This window comes from Urtica dioica, chromosome 3, assembly GCF_054948205.1.
Source record: "Urtica dioica subsp. dioica isolate 48M chromosome 3, U.dioica_male_clone48M_v1_H2, whole genome shotgun sequence".
Lineage (NCBI taxonomy): Eukaryota > Viridiplantae > Streptophyta > Magnoliopsida > Rosales > Urticaceae > Urtica > Urtica dioica.
Genome location: NC_142758.1, coordinates 35,420,535 through 35,437,896, shown reverse-complemented (window position 1 = coordinate 35,437,896; position 17,362 = coordinate 35,420,535). Strand labels below are relative to the sequence as shown.

General features: G+C 42.6%; 1 protein-coding gene across 1 annotated transcript in view; it reads right to left on the bottom strand.

The window, feature by feature from the left end:
* Positions 1-16,975, bottom strand: part of LOC149402651 (uncharacterized) — a 39,985-nt gene extending 23,010 nt beyond the window's left edge. The window contains exons 1-3 of the mRNA XM_089608472.1: positions 16,929-16,975; positions 218-311; positions 44-136 (exon numbers count right to left, since the gene is read on the bottom strand). Coding sequence (XP_089464598.1) covers positions 44-136; positions 218-311; positions 16,929-16,975 — 234 coding nt within the window. The remainder of the gene's footprint in view (positions 1-43; positions 137-217; positions 312-16,928) is intronic.
* Between the last annotated feature and the right edge of the window lie 387 nt (positions 16,976-17,362).

The window sequence follows — 17,362 nt, the reverse complement described above, 5'->3', positions numbered from 1 at the left end:
ATAATTTTAACGATTTGATGTATCATATAAACATAAAACTTACGTTTTTCATGCGGTGGGTCGAGAACCCAATCGTCCCCTGTCGAGTCTTCGTCTTCTTCTTCGCGCGATTCGCCTTATTCTTCGCTTGTATAGCCTGTTGTAATATAAGTAAACGTGCACGTAAATAACAAATCGTTTAATAAACATTCGAGTAACGTAAATGATTCGATATTACCTTAAATTCATCGCTCGTATATCGTTGTATCAGCGTCTCCCATTCGGTGTCGAGCTTAACGGTCTTCGGTTTCAGTGACCGCGCCACCTGTACGCTGCTCTTGCAGTCGATGTCGAACCACGACCGCAATGTATGCCTCCAATCGCGAAGACGAGTCTTCGCGTCTCGAATGATTGCCGCATCGACAATCGCCTTCTTCTTCCCGGTTGCATCACCATCGACTCGAATGTCGTACTTGTCTCGAATCGCTGCTCGGATCTCGGCCCCACGTTCGCATTCGTCCACCTTGGGACCGTAGGCAAGATCTTGTCTCGGACGACCAACCCGAGCGTGTTCGCGAACGTCGCGAGATCCGGATCCATCTCGCGCTCTGGCTGCAAGAACGACTGAAAGTCCTCGTTATAAATAACGACTTCCTTCACCCCGGGGCGCCGTGCACGCTCAGATCGAAGCCCGACCGTCGGCCCACGCACGGCCGGTTCGATATCCTCGTCTTCTTCTTCGACGCCATCACGTACGGGCGCCGACTGGCAATAATTCGGGAGACGGGCTAAGAAGTCATCCCCGCCTCCGCTGCCTCCAGCTCCTGTAGCCGCAGCCATCTGAAATTCAAAAAAAAATTATTTAGTTATGCATTCTTAATGATTTAAATCAGTTAATTTAGTAAGTAAATGAAAAACGTTATATACTATCAATCATCGTCGTCTGACAAATCATCTTCTTCCATCAAATCTTCGTCCTCAGTTTCTTCATCATCGATATACTCTTCTTCTTCAATATTTTCCAACAAGTTCACTGCGTCGTTGCTCACGGGCTCTGGTATCGCAGACTGATGACGCGTTGACAGTGAATCTAAATCTAACGGTTCTACTGACAACTGAACTGAAGACGAAGATTGACCAAGAATGAGGTCAATATCAGGAAGATCCCACACATTTCGATGATTACACTCTTCGACGATTCGCCAATCAGGACCATTCAAGTTATCTTCCAAGTAGAAAACTTGTTTCGCTTGAGTTGCCAAAATAAATGGCTCGTCTTTGTACCATTCTTTTGCCACATACACGCTTGTCAAGTTATTATCGTTGCGTGTCCTTTTCCTCGGATCTTGATCACCGAACCAACAACATTGAAATAAGACGACGCGACAATTGTTCTGATACGTCAAGACAATGACGTTTTCTACTTGACCGTAGAAGTCGTGACCTCCTTCACTTGGTACACATACCCCGCTATTCTGAGTTGTTCTTCTGCTATCACGTTGACGAGAGATAAATTTAACCCCGTTCACTACACAACACGGATACGTCTGTGGTGCGAAATGTGGTCCCAATGCCAATGCATATAATTCGGAGGTAACGGATAATCCGTCTTGGCTCATGCGAAATACCTACATACAACCATTAACGAGTCGATTAGTAATTATCTCATATTCTTTGAGTTTGGTAGTGAAATACTTTTTCCCAAAACCACTTTGGGAACTCAAGTCGATGCGCTTCTTCAACATCTGGCCGACCTTCTAATTCCATGAGATCTATGTGTTCACTGAAATAAAATTCATGTTCATTTAATACATCACTTCGTATAAATATAATTCAAGTTCATTTATTTCACTCATTTACCTCATGAAATCGTCAATTTCGGGACAATTTCGTAAAATGTACCACTCAGCGAGTAATCGTATATTCTCATCTAAGCGTATCGTGGTCATCTTCCCGTAAGGCCGACAACTTGATGAATGAAACACCGATAACTCCCGTTCGACACCTTCGAAGTTAGACGCGACGTCTGTTCGTTGGGGCATGTTGAAACGATTATCAACACCTTCTAGATACCTTGAGCAGAATGTCAATGCTTCATCTACAACATAGGCTTCGGCAATTGAACCCTCTGGTCTAGCTCGATTACGCACAAAGTTCTTGAGCGTTCCAAGGTATCTCTCAAATGGGTACATCCACCGCATATGAACTGGACCTCCGTTAATTGCCTCATCCGGTAGATGCATTACCAAATGAACCATGATTGTGAAGAAATCAGGCGGGAAAATTCGTTCCAACTTACACAATATAAGCTTCACATCCTCTTGCGCCTTCTCAATGTCTGAAATTACCAGCGTTCTAGAGCAAATAAGTCTGAAGAAGTTGCAGAGCTCTATTATGGCATCTTGAATTGTTCGCTCCAGAAAAGGACGAATAGCAGGAGCCAATAGGCGCTGCATAATCACGTGACAATCGTGAGACTTCAAACCCGTCAACCTCCCATCCGCGGTAACATTCTTCTTCAAATTCCCCGCAAAACCATCGGGAAATCTGACAGATCTCAAGAACTCAGTAAACCGCTTCCGTTCTGAAGGTGTCAGAGTGTATGACGAAGGCGGTTTCATCCATCTATCTCCTTCTTGGTATAAATGAAGCTCGTGCCTTATGTTCCAGTCCGCCAAAGTCAACCGCGCCTTATCTGTGTCTTTCGTCTTCCCCTCGATGTTCAGCAAGGTACCCAGAAGATTGTCGCATACATTCTTTTCTATATGCATTACATCGAGGTTATGCTTCAGCGTAAGACTCGACCAATACGGCAACTCGAAGAAAATACTTTTCTTTGTCCAATTCAGCTCACTCGCATCGCGCTTTCGTTTCTTCCCGCCGAAGTCAGGGTGCTTCCCCGGGGTTGCATCTCCCACTAATCGCAATTGTCGAAGTATATCGCTCGCTGATTTTCTCACTGGTGGTGGTCGTTTCTCATTTCGTACCTTGTACAGTTTGCTCTTCCTCATCGGGTGTAACAACGGCAAGAATCGACGATGATCGCAGTAAACAATCTTGTTTCGAGCCTTGAAAGATGGTGTGTCGTTGTTACACGTCGGACAAGCAAGGTACCCTTGACCACTCCATCCCGACAAACTGCTTCTCGCTGGAAAATCATTCACCGTCCATAGAAGTACGGAAAACAACCTGAATAGCTCACCGGTCGAACCATCTCTCAACACAACACCGGTTTCCCACAATTCCTTCAGCTCATCAATCAGCGGTCGTAAGAAAACATCCATGTCTTTACCCGGCGCACTACGACCTGGTATAAGCAATGTTAACATCAAGTACGATGTTTTCATGCACAACCACGGCGGTAAATTGTACGCAGTCAAGACTACCGGCCACATACTGTACGATAAACTCATGTCACCAAATGGGTTGAAACCAGAAACCATCGGCGGCAAGTCCAAGCCGGACGTTCCTCGGTTCTGCCGCAAACATGGGATATTTTCGGTCGATCTCCTTCCACGTTGCTCCGTCAGCAGGATGTCGCAGTACACCATCCTCTTTAATGCGTTCATTCTCGTGCCACTGCATCTCTAGAGCTGTGTGCCGACTCGCGTACAGTCGCTTAAGTCGATCTTTCAGTGGAAAGTAGCGCAACACTTTATGCGCTACTTTTTTTCCACCGTCTTTCATCAGCCACCGACTCTCATTACAAACTGGACACTCGTCTAGATTGGCGTTGTCCTTCCAAAACAACGCGCAATCGTGTTTGCAAACGTGAATCGACTCGTAACCCATACCAAATCGACGCAATTTTGCCTTTGCTTCATAATGTGACTCTGGAATCGTGTTGTCGATCGGATGAGATTTTTTCAGTACTTTCAGAAGCTGATCAAACGACTTATTCGTCCACTTGTTCATCACTTTCAAATGCATCAACGTGACAACAAATGAGAGTGACGAATACTCCGTACAACCCGGCCATAATTCTGTGTTCAGGTCGCTGAAAAGGTCATCGAACTGTCCACTCTGGTATTCTGCATTCGGGTCAATACTGTCATCGTCACCGTCTACGTCGTTGTGATCTAAGATATCGTGTACAGCATCAAACATCCCTCATCCTCTGTACTCCGTCTGATACTGCATTACGTCATCTTCTTCCTCCCCGTGAAAGTTCCACCTCGTGTAATTCCTCTTAAACCCTCTGATAAAGAGATGATTCTCTATATCAGGAATTTTTTGCATCAACACGTTGTTACACCTCTTGCATGGACACTTAACTCGTCCTTCGACATTTACGTGTTGTCGGGCCATTGCCATGAACTCTGTCATGCCAGCCGTAAACTCAACGCTTAAACGTTCGTCCTCGATTATCCAATTCCTATTTGGATAACTCATTTTACCTATAGATTGAACATTTCAAAATTTAGTAGTTTTCGGATTTTATTTTATAATTTCACGATCGATCCTACCGAAATTTCGACAGAACCTCCCCTATAAACTTAACAACCCGGCATCAAGCGTTTAACTAAAACCTGCATAGAAACATCCTAAAACTAACAATAAATCCAACCTCAGTGGTTCGATTATTAAAATTCATAATCCATCACATTTTTAATCATTTCTAACAACAATTAAATACAATTCCATTTAATTTACATAAACTAACTAATTGTTTTTACATAATTTTACCAAATATAAAATTTATAACAAATATATAATTCATTTATAATTTATAAAATTTATAACAAATATTTATAATTCATTTATAATTTATAAAATTTATATTTGGTATAACAAATATATAATTCTAAAAATATAAATTATAACAAATTTCTAAACTAAAAATATATAATTCATTTATAACTAATTTATACTTATATAATTCATTTATAACTAAAACTATAACTAAAAAATATATAACAAACATTTATAACTAAAATTATATAATTCATTTATAACTAATTTATAACAAATATATAACTAAAGTTTATAACTAATTTATACTTATATAATTCATTTATAACTAAAATTATGTCTAAAAAGTATATAACAAACATTTATAACTAAAATTATATAATTCATTTATAACTAATTTATAACAAATATATAACTAATGTTTATAACTAATTTATACTTATATAATTCATTTATAACTAAAATTATAACTAAAAAATATATAACAAACATTTATAACTAAAATTATATAATTCATTTATAACTAATTTATAACAAATATATAACTAAAGTTTATAATCCTATAACTAATTAAAATAAATTTATAACTAAAGTTTATAATCCTATATATATTAATCATATACAACTAATATATAACTAATATATACATAAATTTATAACTAATATATATTAATCCTATAACTAACTAACTAATATATATATATATATATATATAGTTTTTAAAAAAAAAACTTACCGATCGGACAAAAAGAAGAAGAGCGCGCGCGGCCAGAGAAGGGGAGCGGCGTCGGCGTCGGTGGTGGAGCGGCGTCGGCGTCGGCGGCGGAGCGGCGGAGGATGAACTGTAATGGGAGAGAGAGGGACTTTAGGAGAGAGATGTGAGGAGAGAGAGAGAAGTAGTGAGGAGAGAGACTTACCGGCGAGGCACACGGCGGAGGAGCGTCGGCGACACACGGCGGACGAGGCACACAGCGGAGGAGGGAGAAAGTAGAGAGAGAAAGTAGAATTTAGGGTTTCTGAGCGAATGGGGAAGCTGGGTCGCGTTTCTGGTATTTAAAGACATTTACCGACGATTTTTTCGTCGCTAAATGATTTCAGTTCGTCGCTAAATGAACTTACGTTAACCAGACATTTAGCGACGATACAATCGTCGCTATTAGTAAATTTCATACATTTAGCGACGATTTATCGTCGCTAAATCATTTCGTTTTAATTTAATGGGAGGGATTTTTCCCTCTTTAAAATTAGTCAAAATTGGATGACATTTAGCGACGATTATTTCGTCGCTAAGTTTATAGCGACGATAAAACAATCTTTAGCGACGATTTTATCGTCGCTAAATGTTTTCGTCTTAATTAAATTGGAGGGATTTTTCCCTCTTTAAAATTCGAAATTAATTCAACATTTTTAGCGACGAAATTTTCGTCGCTAAATGAATTCAGAAATAATTAGCGACGAATTTATCGTCGCTAATTATTTTCCCGCGAACTTAGCGACGACAAAAAAGAATTAGCGACGATTAAGTCGTCGCTAATTATCTTTGCCGCCAAACTTCAATATTTTTCGCACCAAAGAATTAGCAACGATTTTATCGTCGCTAAAAGGGTGATTAGCGACGATTTATTAGCGACGATTAAGTCGTCGCTAATAGTTTCGTCGCTAAATGTGTTATTTCTTGTAGTGTGTGTGGAATGAGGATCCTATTTATAGGAGAGGTCTCACCTTCAATAAGGTATTTTCCTCTTCTATAGAATATCACATATTCATGAGCCAATTTCCCTTTTTTTCTCTTGAGATACTCGGCCAACATAGGCTTCAATAAGCCTTGGATTTGTTTCCTATTTTGTTCCATGCCTTGCCTTTGACTCTCTCTTGGCCGAATTCCCTTAAGCATCCTCATGCAAATTTGTTTCCTCTTTTTCTTTTGGCAAGTATCTTGTTACATTTATGCACAAAATATTCTCTCTGTTTTCTATTGGGTGATGGGCGCCCAACATGTCTCTAGAAGGAGCTTATAGAAGCTTCTTCATTTGTTCATGACAACATGAGAAAGGCCCATTAAGAATTTTCAATAAAATTCTTATGAAATGAAATTAATCAACAATGCCCAATTTATCTAATTTTGCCGAGTGACATTAAGTCATCAAATGACCTTGTCAAAAAATTTATTGACATCCATTTCATGCTATGTCTCAAAAGACAAAAATACCCTTTTGATAATTTTCGTTCTTGTTTTGACTTAGCTTCCAATTTAACTATTCCTACTCGATGTGATTCGTGACAGTGACCTCATGGATCAAAATGAACAAAGCTTGAGCTAAATACTTGGACTCAAAAGTTCACAAACCTTTTCCAAGTTTAGCTTAATGTCAATTGACTCCACTAAAGAGTTTACACTGAAAATCTCTCGGTTCAAATGAATTTATTTTCTACTCAAGAATTCAACCTAATTGTAATGAGTGGATCCACATAATATTATCAGTGTTTACCCTTCATGAATATGATCAGCTAGTCGGAATTTACAAAATTACCATTTTACCCTTGTAACTGTTATTTCCTCAACTCCTTTGTCGCTTGTGAATAAGTTAGAAACAATGTATTGATGAGGAGCTAACAAGTTATATTGTTTCATCCAAAGGAGTCAGGACTCAATTTGGACACTGGCCAGTTCATTTATTCACACTCCAAGGAACAAAGCATGAGGTGATATACATTGTGTTGTCGGCCCGTTCCGAGTCGACAGCGCCCGCGGGCGCCCGAGGGGTCCCATGCCCGAGAGGCCAAAGACCGGCCTCATGAGCTTGACCTCGGCCTCATGAGCTCGACTTTCCACTCGGCCTCATGAGCTCGACCTCGGCCTCATGAGCTCGACCTCGGCATCATGAGCTCGACCTCGGCCTCATGAGCACGACTTTCCACTCGGCCTCATGAGCTCGACCTCGGACTCATGAGCTCGACCTCCACTCGGCCTCATGAGCTCGACCTCCACTCGGCCGCATGAGCTCGACCTCGGCCTCATGAGCTCGACCTCGGCCTCATGAGTTCGACTTTCCACTCTGCCTCATGAGCTCGACCTCGGCCTCATGAGCTCGACCTCGGCCTCATGAGCTCGAATTTCCACTCGGCCTCATGAGCTCGACCTCCACTCGGCCTCATGAGCTCGACCTCGGCCTCATGAGCTCGACCTCGGCCTCATGAGCTCGACTTTCCACTCGGCCTCATGAGCTCGACCTCCACTCGGCCTTATGAGCTCAACCTCCACTCGGCCTCATGAGCTCGACCTCCTCATGAGCTCGACCTCCTCGTGAGCTTGACCTCAGCTCGGCCTCATGAGCTCGGCCTCGGCCTCATGAGCTCGACCTCAACTCGGCCTCATGAGCTCGACCTCGACCTCATGAGCTCGACCTCGGCCTCATTAGCTCGACCTCCACTCAGCCTCATGGGCTCGACCTCCACTTGGCCTCATGAGCTCGACTTCGGCCTCATGAGCTCGACCTCCACTCGGCTTCTGGGCTCGACCTCCACTCGGCCTCATGGGCTCGACCTCCACTTGGGCTCATGAGCTCGACTTCGGCCTCATGAGCTCGACCTCATCCTCATGAGCTCGACTTTCCACTCAGCCTCATGAGCTCGACCTCCACTCGGCCTCATGAGCTCGACCTCGGCATCATGAGCTCGACCTCGGCCTCATGTGCACGACTTTCCACTCGGCCTCATGAGCTCGACCTCGGCGTCATGAGCTCGACCTCCACTCGGCCTCATGAGCTCAACCTCCACTCGGCCTCATGAGCTCGACCTCCTCATGAACTCGACCTCCTCGTGAGCTCGACCTCAGCTCGACCATGTTAGCTCAACCTAAGCTCGACCATGGCCGCCTTAGAGGCGTCCCTCGCCTCCATGGTCGCCTCAGAGGCGTCCCTCACATCCATGGCCGCCTCAGAGGCGTCCCTCGCCTCCATGGCCGCCTCAGAGGCGTCCCCTGCCTCCACGGCCGCCTCAGAGACGTCCCCTGCCTCCACGGCCGTCTCAGAGGCGTCCCCTGCCTCCATGGCCGCCTCAGAGGCGTCCCCTGCCTCCATGGCCGCCTTAGAGGCGTCTCTCGGTCAAGGGTATGCCCCCAAAGCCCCTTTGGTCGCCTATAAATACCGGGTCCCCCCCCCCCCCCGGTCCAGGGAATCCATTCTTGAATACTGAAACGCTGCCGAACTCGTACCTCGCTCGTTTCTCTCAAGTCTCGGCCTCTAAACACTTAAACCCTCTATATCCACTACTACAAATGTTGGATTACACAACGGAAATTCCACAACAGAACACAGTACCGTTGTGGAATCTATATGCTTCCACAACGGTACAGTCCTACCGTTGTGGAATGTCCAGATTCAACAACGGGTCACCGTACCGTTGTGGAATGTCCTTGATTCCACAACGGTACTAAGGTACCGTTGTGGAATCCTGGACATTCCACAACGGTACAGTAACCCGTTGTTGGATCTTGCCGCGGCCAAGGCACAAACTCGCCGCGGCCAAACTTTTCCACAACGGTACAGTGTACCGTTGTGGGAAAGGTATGAAGTCAGAAATCTCGCCGCGGCGAAACTTATGCATCGCCGCGGCGAATTGATTCCACAACGGGACAATAACCCGTTGTTGAAATTTTTTACGATATTTCGCCGTGGCCAAGGCTTAAACTCGCCGCGGCGAAATGTCGTAAAAAATTTTAGGGCTTCACTATAAAAGCCTCATTTCGATTTCTTTTTTCATTTTTTACACTTTCTCTCGCCTCAGACCTTCATTTCGGCCGATTCTGTGCCATTTCTCCTCCCAAACCAACCTTGAAACTTCGCCGCCATTTCGCCGCCGCCAAATCTCGCCGCCCTCCTCGCCGAAGCAAAATCTCGCCGTGCTCTTCTTTCTTTCTCTCGGTGTCGCCTCCCTTGCTCTCTCTCCCACCAAATTCTTTTATCAAGGTATGTTTTTATCTCAATTTCATATCAAAATCCTAATTTTCATGAATATTTTGTGTGATTTATAAACTAATTTATGATTTTGGTTGTAATTTATGATATTGGGGGTGTAGATTTGGCCGAAATTAGGGTTTTTTATTTCGGATTTTTTGTTCTAATTTATGATTTTGGGTATAATGTTATTTTAGATTTAAAATGAGTTGTATTTTGATATTGTAGTTAAATTGAGTTCGGATTTGAGTTTGAATTTGTGTTTGTGATGAGTTTTATGTTTTATTTATTTGAATATAATGTGTTTTTATATGTATTTAGTGTTGAATTGAGTTTAATTTTGTGTTGAAGATGATTTATTGTTTGAAAATGTTGTTGAATTTGAGTTTGAAATGATTTGTTCAATTAGGTGAAAATGGGCCGTTCAAAGACCACCGCCGGTCACAAGGAAGCCGCCCCTAGCTCTTCTAGGCCCCCCACAAAAAAAATAAGAGGTCTCGTCAAGCCGAACCCGAACCCGTAGTGGATTATAATAGTCGGGTATTCCTAGCAAGGCCGCAGAAGAACGCTACGACATCCTCGTTCAACGAACTCCGATCTTTGAACGAGGGTTGAAGATGAGCTCAACCACGCCTATAGGGTCTCAAATCAACAATACCATCGAAGGTTTCTCTTGGAGAAAATTTTGTGCCACACCCGAGCACAAAGCAAACGTCACTCTCATGTACGAATTCTACGCGAACTTACCAGATCACGAGGATGATGTGGTGACGGTTCGTGGTGTAGACGTCGATTGTAGTGTCGGAGCCATCAACGCATTGCTAGGAACCCCGGACATCGAATTTGAGAATGAGGGTTACCGACAATGGTTGAGAAATCCTAATCTCGATGAAATGTTGAGTTTGTTGACTACTCCAGGAGAGAATTGGGTCATGGACAAAGGAGTTAGAAAGCTTTTCCATAAATCATTGACGAGGTTAGACTTTTCTTCTTTTTTTGTGTGTATTATTTTATCTATTGTATGTTTTAAATAGAACGGTGTTTATTTTTTCTATTAATTGCATGTTTTAAATATAAAGGTGTTTAATTTACAGGCTCGCAAAAACTTGGATTTATTTCATTTGCTCCCGTCTCTTTCCGATAAAGCACTTCACCCGTCTCGACGAGGAACATGTCCATCTTTTGTTTTGTATCATTCGTGGTAACACCATCAACGTCGATCGATTCATCTACAATTGGATGAAGAGAATCGACTACAAGAATATCAAAAATGGGTTGCCGTATCCGTCAATCATCTACGGCTTGTGTCTGAATGCCGGTGTTGGAGGCGCAAAACACGACACAACCAAGAAGTGTGGGGCGCCTATTAATGACAAGACGATCGAGAGATACATTGTCAAAGAGCCGGAAGAGGAGGAACAGGATGAAGAAGATGAGGATGAACCGTCACCCAACGAGCCACTGTTGTGTTTACAACCACCTCCGGGGTATGATCCCACCACCCAAGAGTACATTGCTCGGTGTAGCCACTATCTCGTTGGCGGGTATCAACACACCCAAGATTACATGTACCAACAAGGACAATATGGCGCCGCGGCTTTCGAAGGATTGAACGAGCTGATAGGTCGATGGGACATCAATCAGGAGAATCAATACCGGTTTCCTCCATATCCTCAATACACATACTATCAGGCGCAAGCACCACAATGGCCACCGCATATGGCACCTCCTCAGTACCCGGGGCCACCACCACAACCACCTACGAATGACAACGACGACAACGAGTAAATTTTTTTATGTGTTTTTTGAAACCTTCTAAGTTTAATAATTGTTTTCATCTTTTTTTTTATGGGTGTGAGACTTAAATATTTATGTCTTTATGTGTGTTTGATACTTGTTTCAGTTTTTAATTTGTGTTTGAGACTCGTTATGGTATTGTATGAATTTCTGTTTGAGACTTGTTATGGTATTGTTATGGTATTGAATGGATGATTTGAGTATTTAAAATTTATGTATTGATTGTGTTTGATATTACTTCAGATTAAAAAGTAATAACTATATTCTCCCCGATGAAGAAGAAATTAGCCGCGGCCACATGTTGTTTTGGCTGCGGCGAGTCATCTTCGCCGCGGCGTGGTTATAAATGGCCGCGGCGAATTGGGTTCCTAAAAAAACATAGACTCTGGAACTTATTTCGCCGCGGCCAGGTGTTCTCTTGGCCGCGGCGAGATATCATCGCCGTGGCGAAGTGGGTTCCTAAAAAAACATAGTATCTGGAACTTATTTCGCCGCGGCCATGTATTCTGTTGGCCACGGCGAGATATCTTCGCCGCGGCGTGTTTTGTACATGGCCGCGGCGAAGTGGGTTCCTAAAAAAACATAGACTCTGGAACTTATTTCGCCGCGGCCATGTATTCTGTTGGCCGCGGCGAGATATCTTGGCCGCGGCGTGTTTTATACATGGCCGCGGCGAAGTGGGTTCCTAAAAAAACATAGTATCTGGAACTTATTTCGCCGCGGCGATGTATTATGTTGGCCGCGGCGAGATATCTTGGTCGCGGCGTGTTTTGTACATGGCCGCGGCGAAGTGGGTTCCTAAAAAAACATAGACTCTGAAACTTATTTCACCGCGGCCAGGTGTTCTCTTGGCCGCGGCGAGATATCATCGCCGCGGCGTGTTTTATACATGGCCGCAGCGTGTTTTTATCATGGCCGCGGCGGAATATTAAGCCTTGACGTTTTATAGTCTTGGCAGCGGCCATATTAGTATTTATCAACAAGATATTAACAATAATTATATAAAGTATATATCATAAAAGAAACTAAAATACATATTTTTTTTGTTTTCACACTAAAATATGATTGATATCCGAACGATGTAAATGAGAAACATCATCATCATCAAAATCTTCGATCTCTTCATCAACAAGTGGCAAGCCGGATGTGAATGGGGGGATATTAGACATGTTGTCGTCTTCATCTTCTTCAATATTTCTCGCTTTCATGTGAACCACTAATGACAAATCTGGATTGACGGGTTCTGGTACGTAAAACACTTGAGTTGCTTGTGAGGCCAAAATAAATGAATCATTCTCGTAACTTGTACGTCGAAAGTCAACAATCGTAACTCCGTCTTTATCAACTTTAACATGATTGTTGTCTGCCCATTTGCACTTAAACAAAGCTATTCTTAGCCCACAATAATCAAGTTCCCAAATGTCTTCAATGTACCCATAATAGTTCATAAAAGCTTTTTTTGGATTTTTATCCTTTGCCGAAGAAACGTGTAATGCTTCAGCAAGTAATGTAACACCACTATTTTGAACGGGATGCTTGTTGTCTCTTTCTTTGGTGTAAAAAGTAAAACCATTAACAGAAAAAGCAGTGTACCTTGTAACCATTGACGAAGGACCGCCAGATATTTTGCTCAACGTTTCTGAATGTCCTGATTCTTGAAATAATAGTTTTCCAAGCCACTTATGAAAAAAAACGATTGTCCTCTTCTTGTAACCATTTTTCATTTTTAGCTCTTTTTGGATCATTTGCCCTCAATTCTTTCAAATGAATATCCACAAACGGCGTGACCTCGGAAACGTTATGCAAGACATGGAGACTGGCTTGCTCCCACTCTTTCCGGTTGACGATAGAATAAGTACCTATACATAACCACTCATATAAGTAGTGGTCCTCTCATGAATAAGTTAAATACACAAAAGAAAGTGTCAGAAAACATACCTGTAGATAAAGCTTTTGATTCATGACTTGTGTTCTTTGGCAACCCAATCGCGTCTGCATTAGTTAAATACTCCGAACAAAATTCAACGGACTCCTCTGCTATATAGTTTTCTACTATGCTCCCTTCCGCTCTATTGTAGTTCTTCACATAACTCTTCAACACTTTCATGTAACGTTCGATTGGATACATCCAACGTAAAAATACGGGCCCACATAATTTCACTTCACGTACCAAGTGAACAGTTAAGTGAATCATGATGTCAAAAAACGAAGGTGGGAAAAACTTCTCTAGCATGCATAGAGTTTTTACCAACTCCTATTGCATGGAATCCAACCGAGTAGGATCAATAACCTTCGAGCAAATCGAGTTGAAGAATACACATATCTTGGATATTGCAAATCTCATATCGGGTGACAAAATTCCACGCAAGGAGAGAGGTAACATTTGTTGTAGAAGCACATGACAATCGTGAGTCTTCATTCCAATAAGTCTCAAATCTTTCATAGATACAAATCTCGTATAGTTTGAAGAATGACCATCGGGAACTTTGATAGACGCAAACCATTTACACAACTTCTTCTTCTCCTTCCGATCTAGAGTATACTTAGCCGCTGGAAATTTTGTTTTTTGTCCGACCTCCTCCTCGGCGTGCAAACTACTTCTTATATTCAGCTCCTTGAGATCCCTTCTAGATTTTATTCCGTCTTTCGATTTATGTGGATCATCAAGAAGAGTACCGATAACGGATTCGCAAACATTTTTCTCGATATGCATAACATCCAGACAATTCCGAACGTAGTGCGTCTTCCAATACGGAAGGTCATAAAATATCGATTTCTTCTTCCAAGGATTCTCTTGAAACGAGTCTTTAGTACTAGCACGACGCTTTCTTTTTCCAAGGACTTCATTGACGTTCTTCTGTGTTGCCATCAAATGCTTGTTTTAACCTTCTAAATGGGTGGTCTCTTGGTAAAAATCTTCTATGCTCGAGAAAAACAGTCTTCTTACCATGCTTCAACCAGATGGAAGATGTGTCTTTCATACAGATAGGACAACCAATCGAGCATTTCACAGAATATCCTGACAAATTTCCATTGGCCGGAAAGTCGTTAATAGTCCACAATAACATTGCCCGTAAGTTGAAAGAATCTCGACGATAAGCGTCTTTAACCTCATAGCCCTTATCCCATAACATCTTCAAATCATCAACAAGCGGTGCCAAATAAACATCGATATCATTACCTGGTTGACTCGGTCCTGATATCAGAAGCGTTAACATCAAGAACTTTCTCTTCATACAGAGTTTTGGAGGGAGATTGTAGTTCACCAATATAACCGGCCAAACACTGTATTTACTGCTCATCATGCTAAACGGGTTCATACCATCAGTTGCTAAACCAAGATGAAGATTTCGGGGATCAGCACTGAAATCCTTATACTCAAAATCAAAGGATTTCCATTGGGCAGCATCGGCAGGATGTCTGAGAACACCATCATTGACACGTTTTTCGGAGTGCCAAAACATGTTCTTCGCGTGTTTGGCACTATTAAACATTCGTCGGAAGCGTGGCATTGGAGGAATGTACCATAACGACTGTAATCATAAAAAAACAATAAGAAGCATACCATTATAGGCTATACATGTATTTGATAATCGAGTAGTGAAAACATACCTTAACTGGAACTCCTTTGACTCCGTCACGTGGCATTTTACCCTTCTTCCACCTCGACTCTTTGCAGATCGGACATTCATCTAGATTTTCATGCTCGTGTCTGTATAAAATACAATCATTCGGGCATGCATGGAACTTCTCGTACTTCATATCTAATGTGCCCAAAGTCTTCTTCGCCTCATACATACTTAAAGGAACTTTATTGTCTTTCGGAAAGGCTTCTTTAAGTGTTTCCAACAATTTTGTAAAGCTAGTGTTTGTCCAACCACCCGACGCCTTCAAATGAAACAACGTAACTAAAAACGACAACTTCGAAAAGCTTGTACACCCTTCGTATAATGGTGTCTCCGCATCAATCATCATCGACTCAAACAACTCCGGCCGGTCAACAAAATCGTCCTCCAAATCATTCATCATTCCGGGCATATCATCAACATCATTTTCAATATCATCAACGCTATTGTTTATCGTCGAACGAAAAACCTCACTATGATAGTACCATCTGTGATAGGAGGTCATTATTCCATACGCAAACAAATGGGTTCGAACAACATCAAGCGAAAAATGCCTATGATTTCCACATCGAACACAAGGGCAACGAATAGATTTCACGTCGTCCATATTATCTCTAGCGAATTTACAAAACTCATGTACACTTTCTTGATATATCTCAGTTAATCTATTCTGCCACATCCATTTTTTCATCTTCAATGATAGAAAATCCTAGATTTACAACAAATACCCATTCTAATTACCAAGTTATAAAAAACAAGCATATTCAAAGCAACTAGGAGAATAACTTACAAGATTTGGACGTATAGTTGAGAGTGATAACCAAGAATGGCACAGAACAGGTCGGAATTAGGTTTGGAGTGGGTTTCCGAATGAGGTTTTGAGATTAGAAAGTGAAAATGACGAGAAATTTTAATTTATAGATCCAGTGCGCGATGTTTCGCCGCGGCGAAAACTATACATAGCCGCGGCGAATAGATTCCACAACGGGACGCTCGTCCCGTTGTGGAATACACTCGCCGCGGCGAAAGATATACATTGCAGCGGCGAAACGAGTTTCAGTAAATCTGAGAACTGTTTCGCCGCGGCTATACTATACTTTGGCTGCGGTCAGGTCGATCACGCCGCGGCGAACTGCATACGTGGCCGCGGCGAAAATAGTTCCAGGGCTATGTAAATCTGAGAACTATTTCGCCGCGGCTATACTATAATTTGGCTGCGGCCAGGAAGGTCACGCCGCGGCGAAATAGGTACATGGCCGCGGCGAAATGAGTTACAGGGGCTATGTAAATCTGTGAACTATTTCGCGCGGCCACGTATGAAGATCGCCGCGGCCAGAATGTTTCGCCGCGGCCAATCAGATACGTGGTCGCGGCGAAATATTCCACAACGGGACGGTCATACCGTTGTGGAATACACTCGCCGCGGCGACGTTGGACCTTGGCCGCGGCGAAATATCGCGGTCAGACCCTAAAACAGTTTTCCCACTCGATTTTTTTCAAAATTTTCAGAAATTTCATTTTTCTTCTTCTTCTCTCTTTCTCTCCGACCCACCCTCTTCTTCTCTCTTTCTCTCCGACCCACCCTCTTCTTCTCTCTTTCTCTCCGACCCACACCCACTCCGTCGCCGTCGTCCCTCTCTTCTTCCTCTGCCGCCGTCTCTCTCTCTCCTCTCTTCTTCCTCAGCCGCCGTCCCTCTCTCTCCTCTCTTCTTCCTCCGCCCATCTCTTCTTCCTCCGCCCCTCATCTCCTTCCCCGCGGCCTTTTTTTCTTCCTCCGCCCCTCATCTCCTTCTTCCCCGCTTCTTCTTCTTCTTCTTCACAAACCCCTCTCCACAAGCTCACCAAACCCACTCTCCACAAATTTCTAAGTCCACAAAACCTTGCCTCCGACCACAACCCTCCGACCACAAGTCCCAACAACGTCATTGACGTTTTATCTCTCCACTACGCCTCCGTGCTCGTCGTCTTCACTCCGGGTAAGTGTTTTTTCTATGTAATTTGTATTTTTATGTTGAAATTAGGTTATGGGTAAGTGTTTTTTTTATGTAATTTGTATTTGTATGTTGAAATTAGGTTAGAATTGTGTATTTTTGTTTAAGTTATATAGAAATTGAATATGGAATTTGATATTTATGTAGAAAATTAGTGTGGAATCGAATTTCGATTTGAGTTTATATTGAAATTGGTTTGAATTGAAATTGAATTTAAGTTTGAGTTTGTGTTGGAATTTGTTTGAATTGAGATTATGTTGAATTTTGTTTTTTCATAGATTATGTCTAATACTTCCACTACTACCGTTAGCGGTAAACGGAG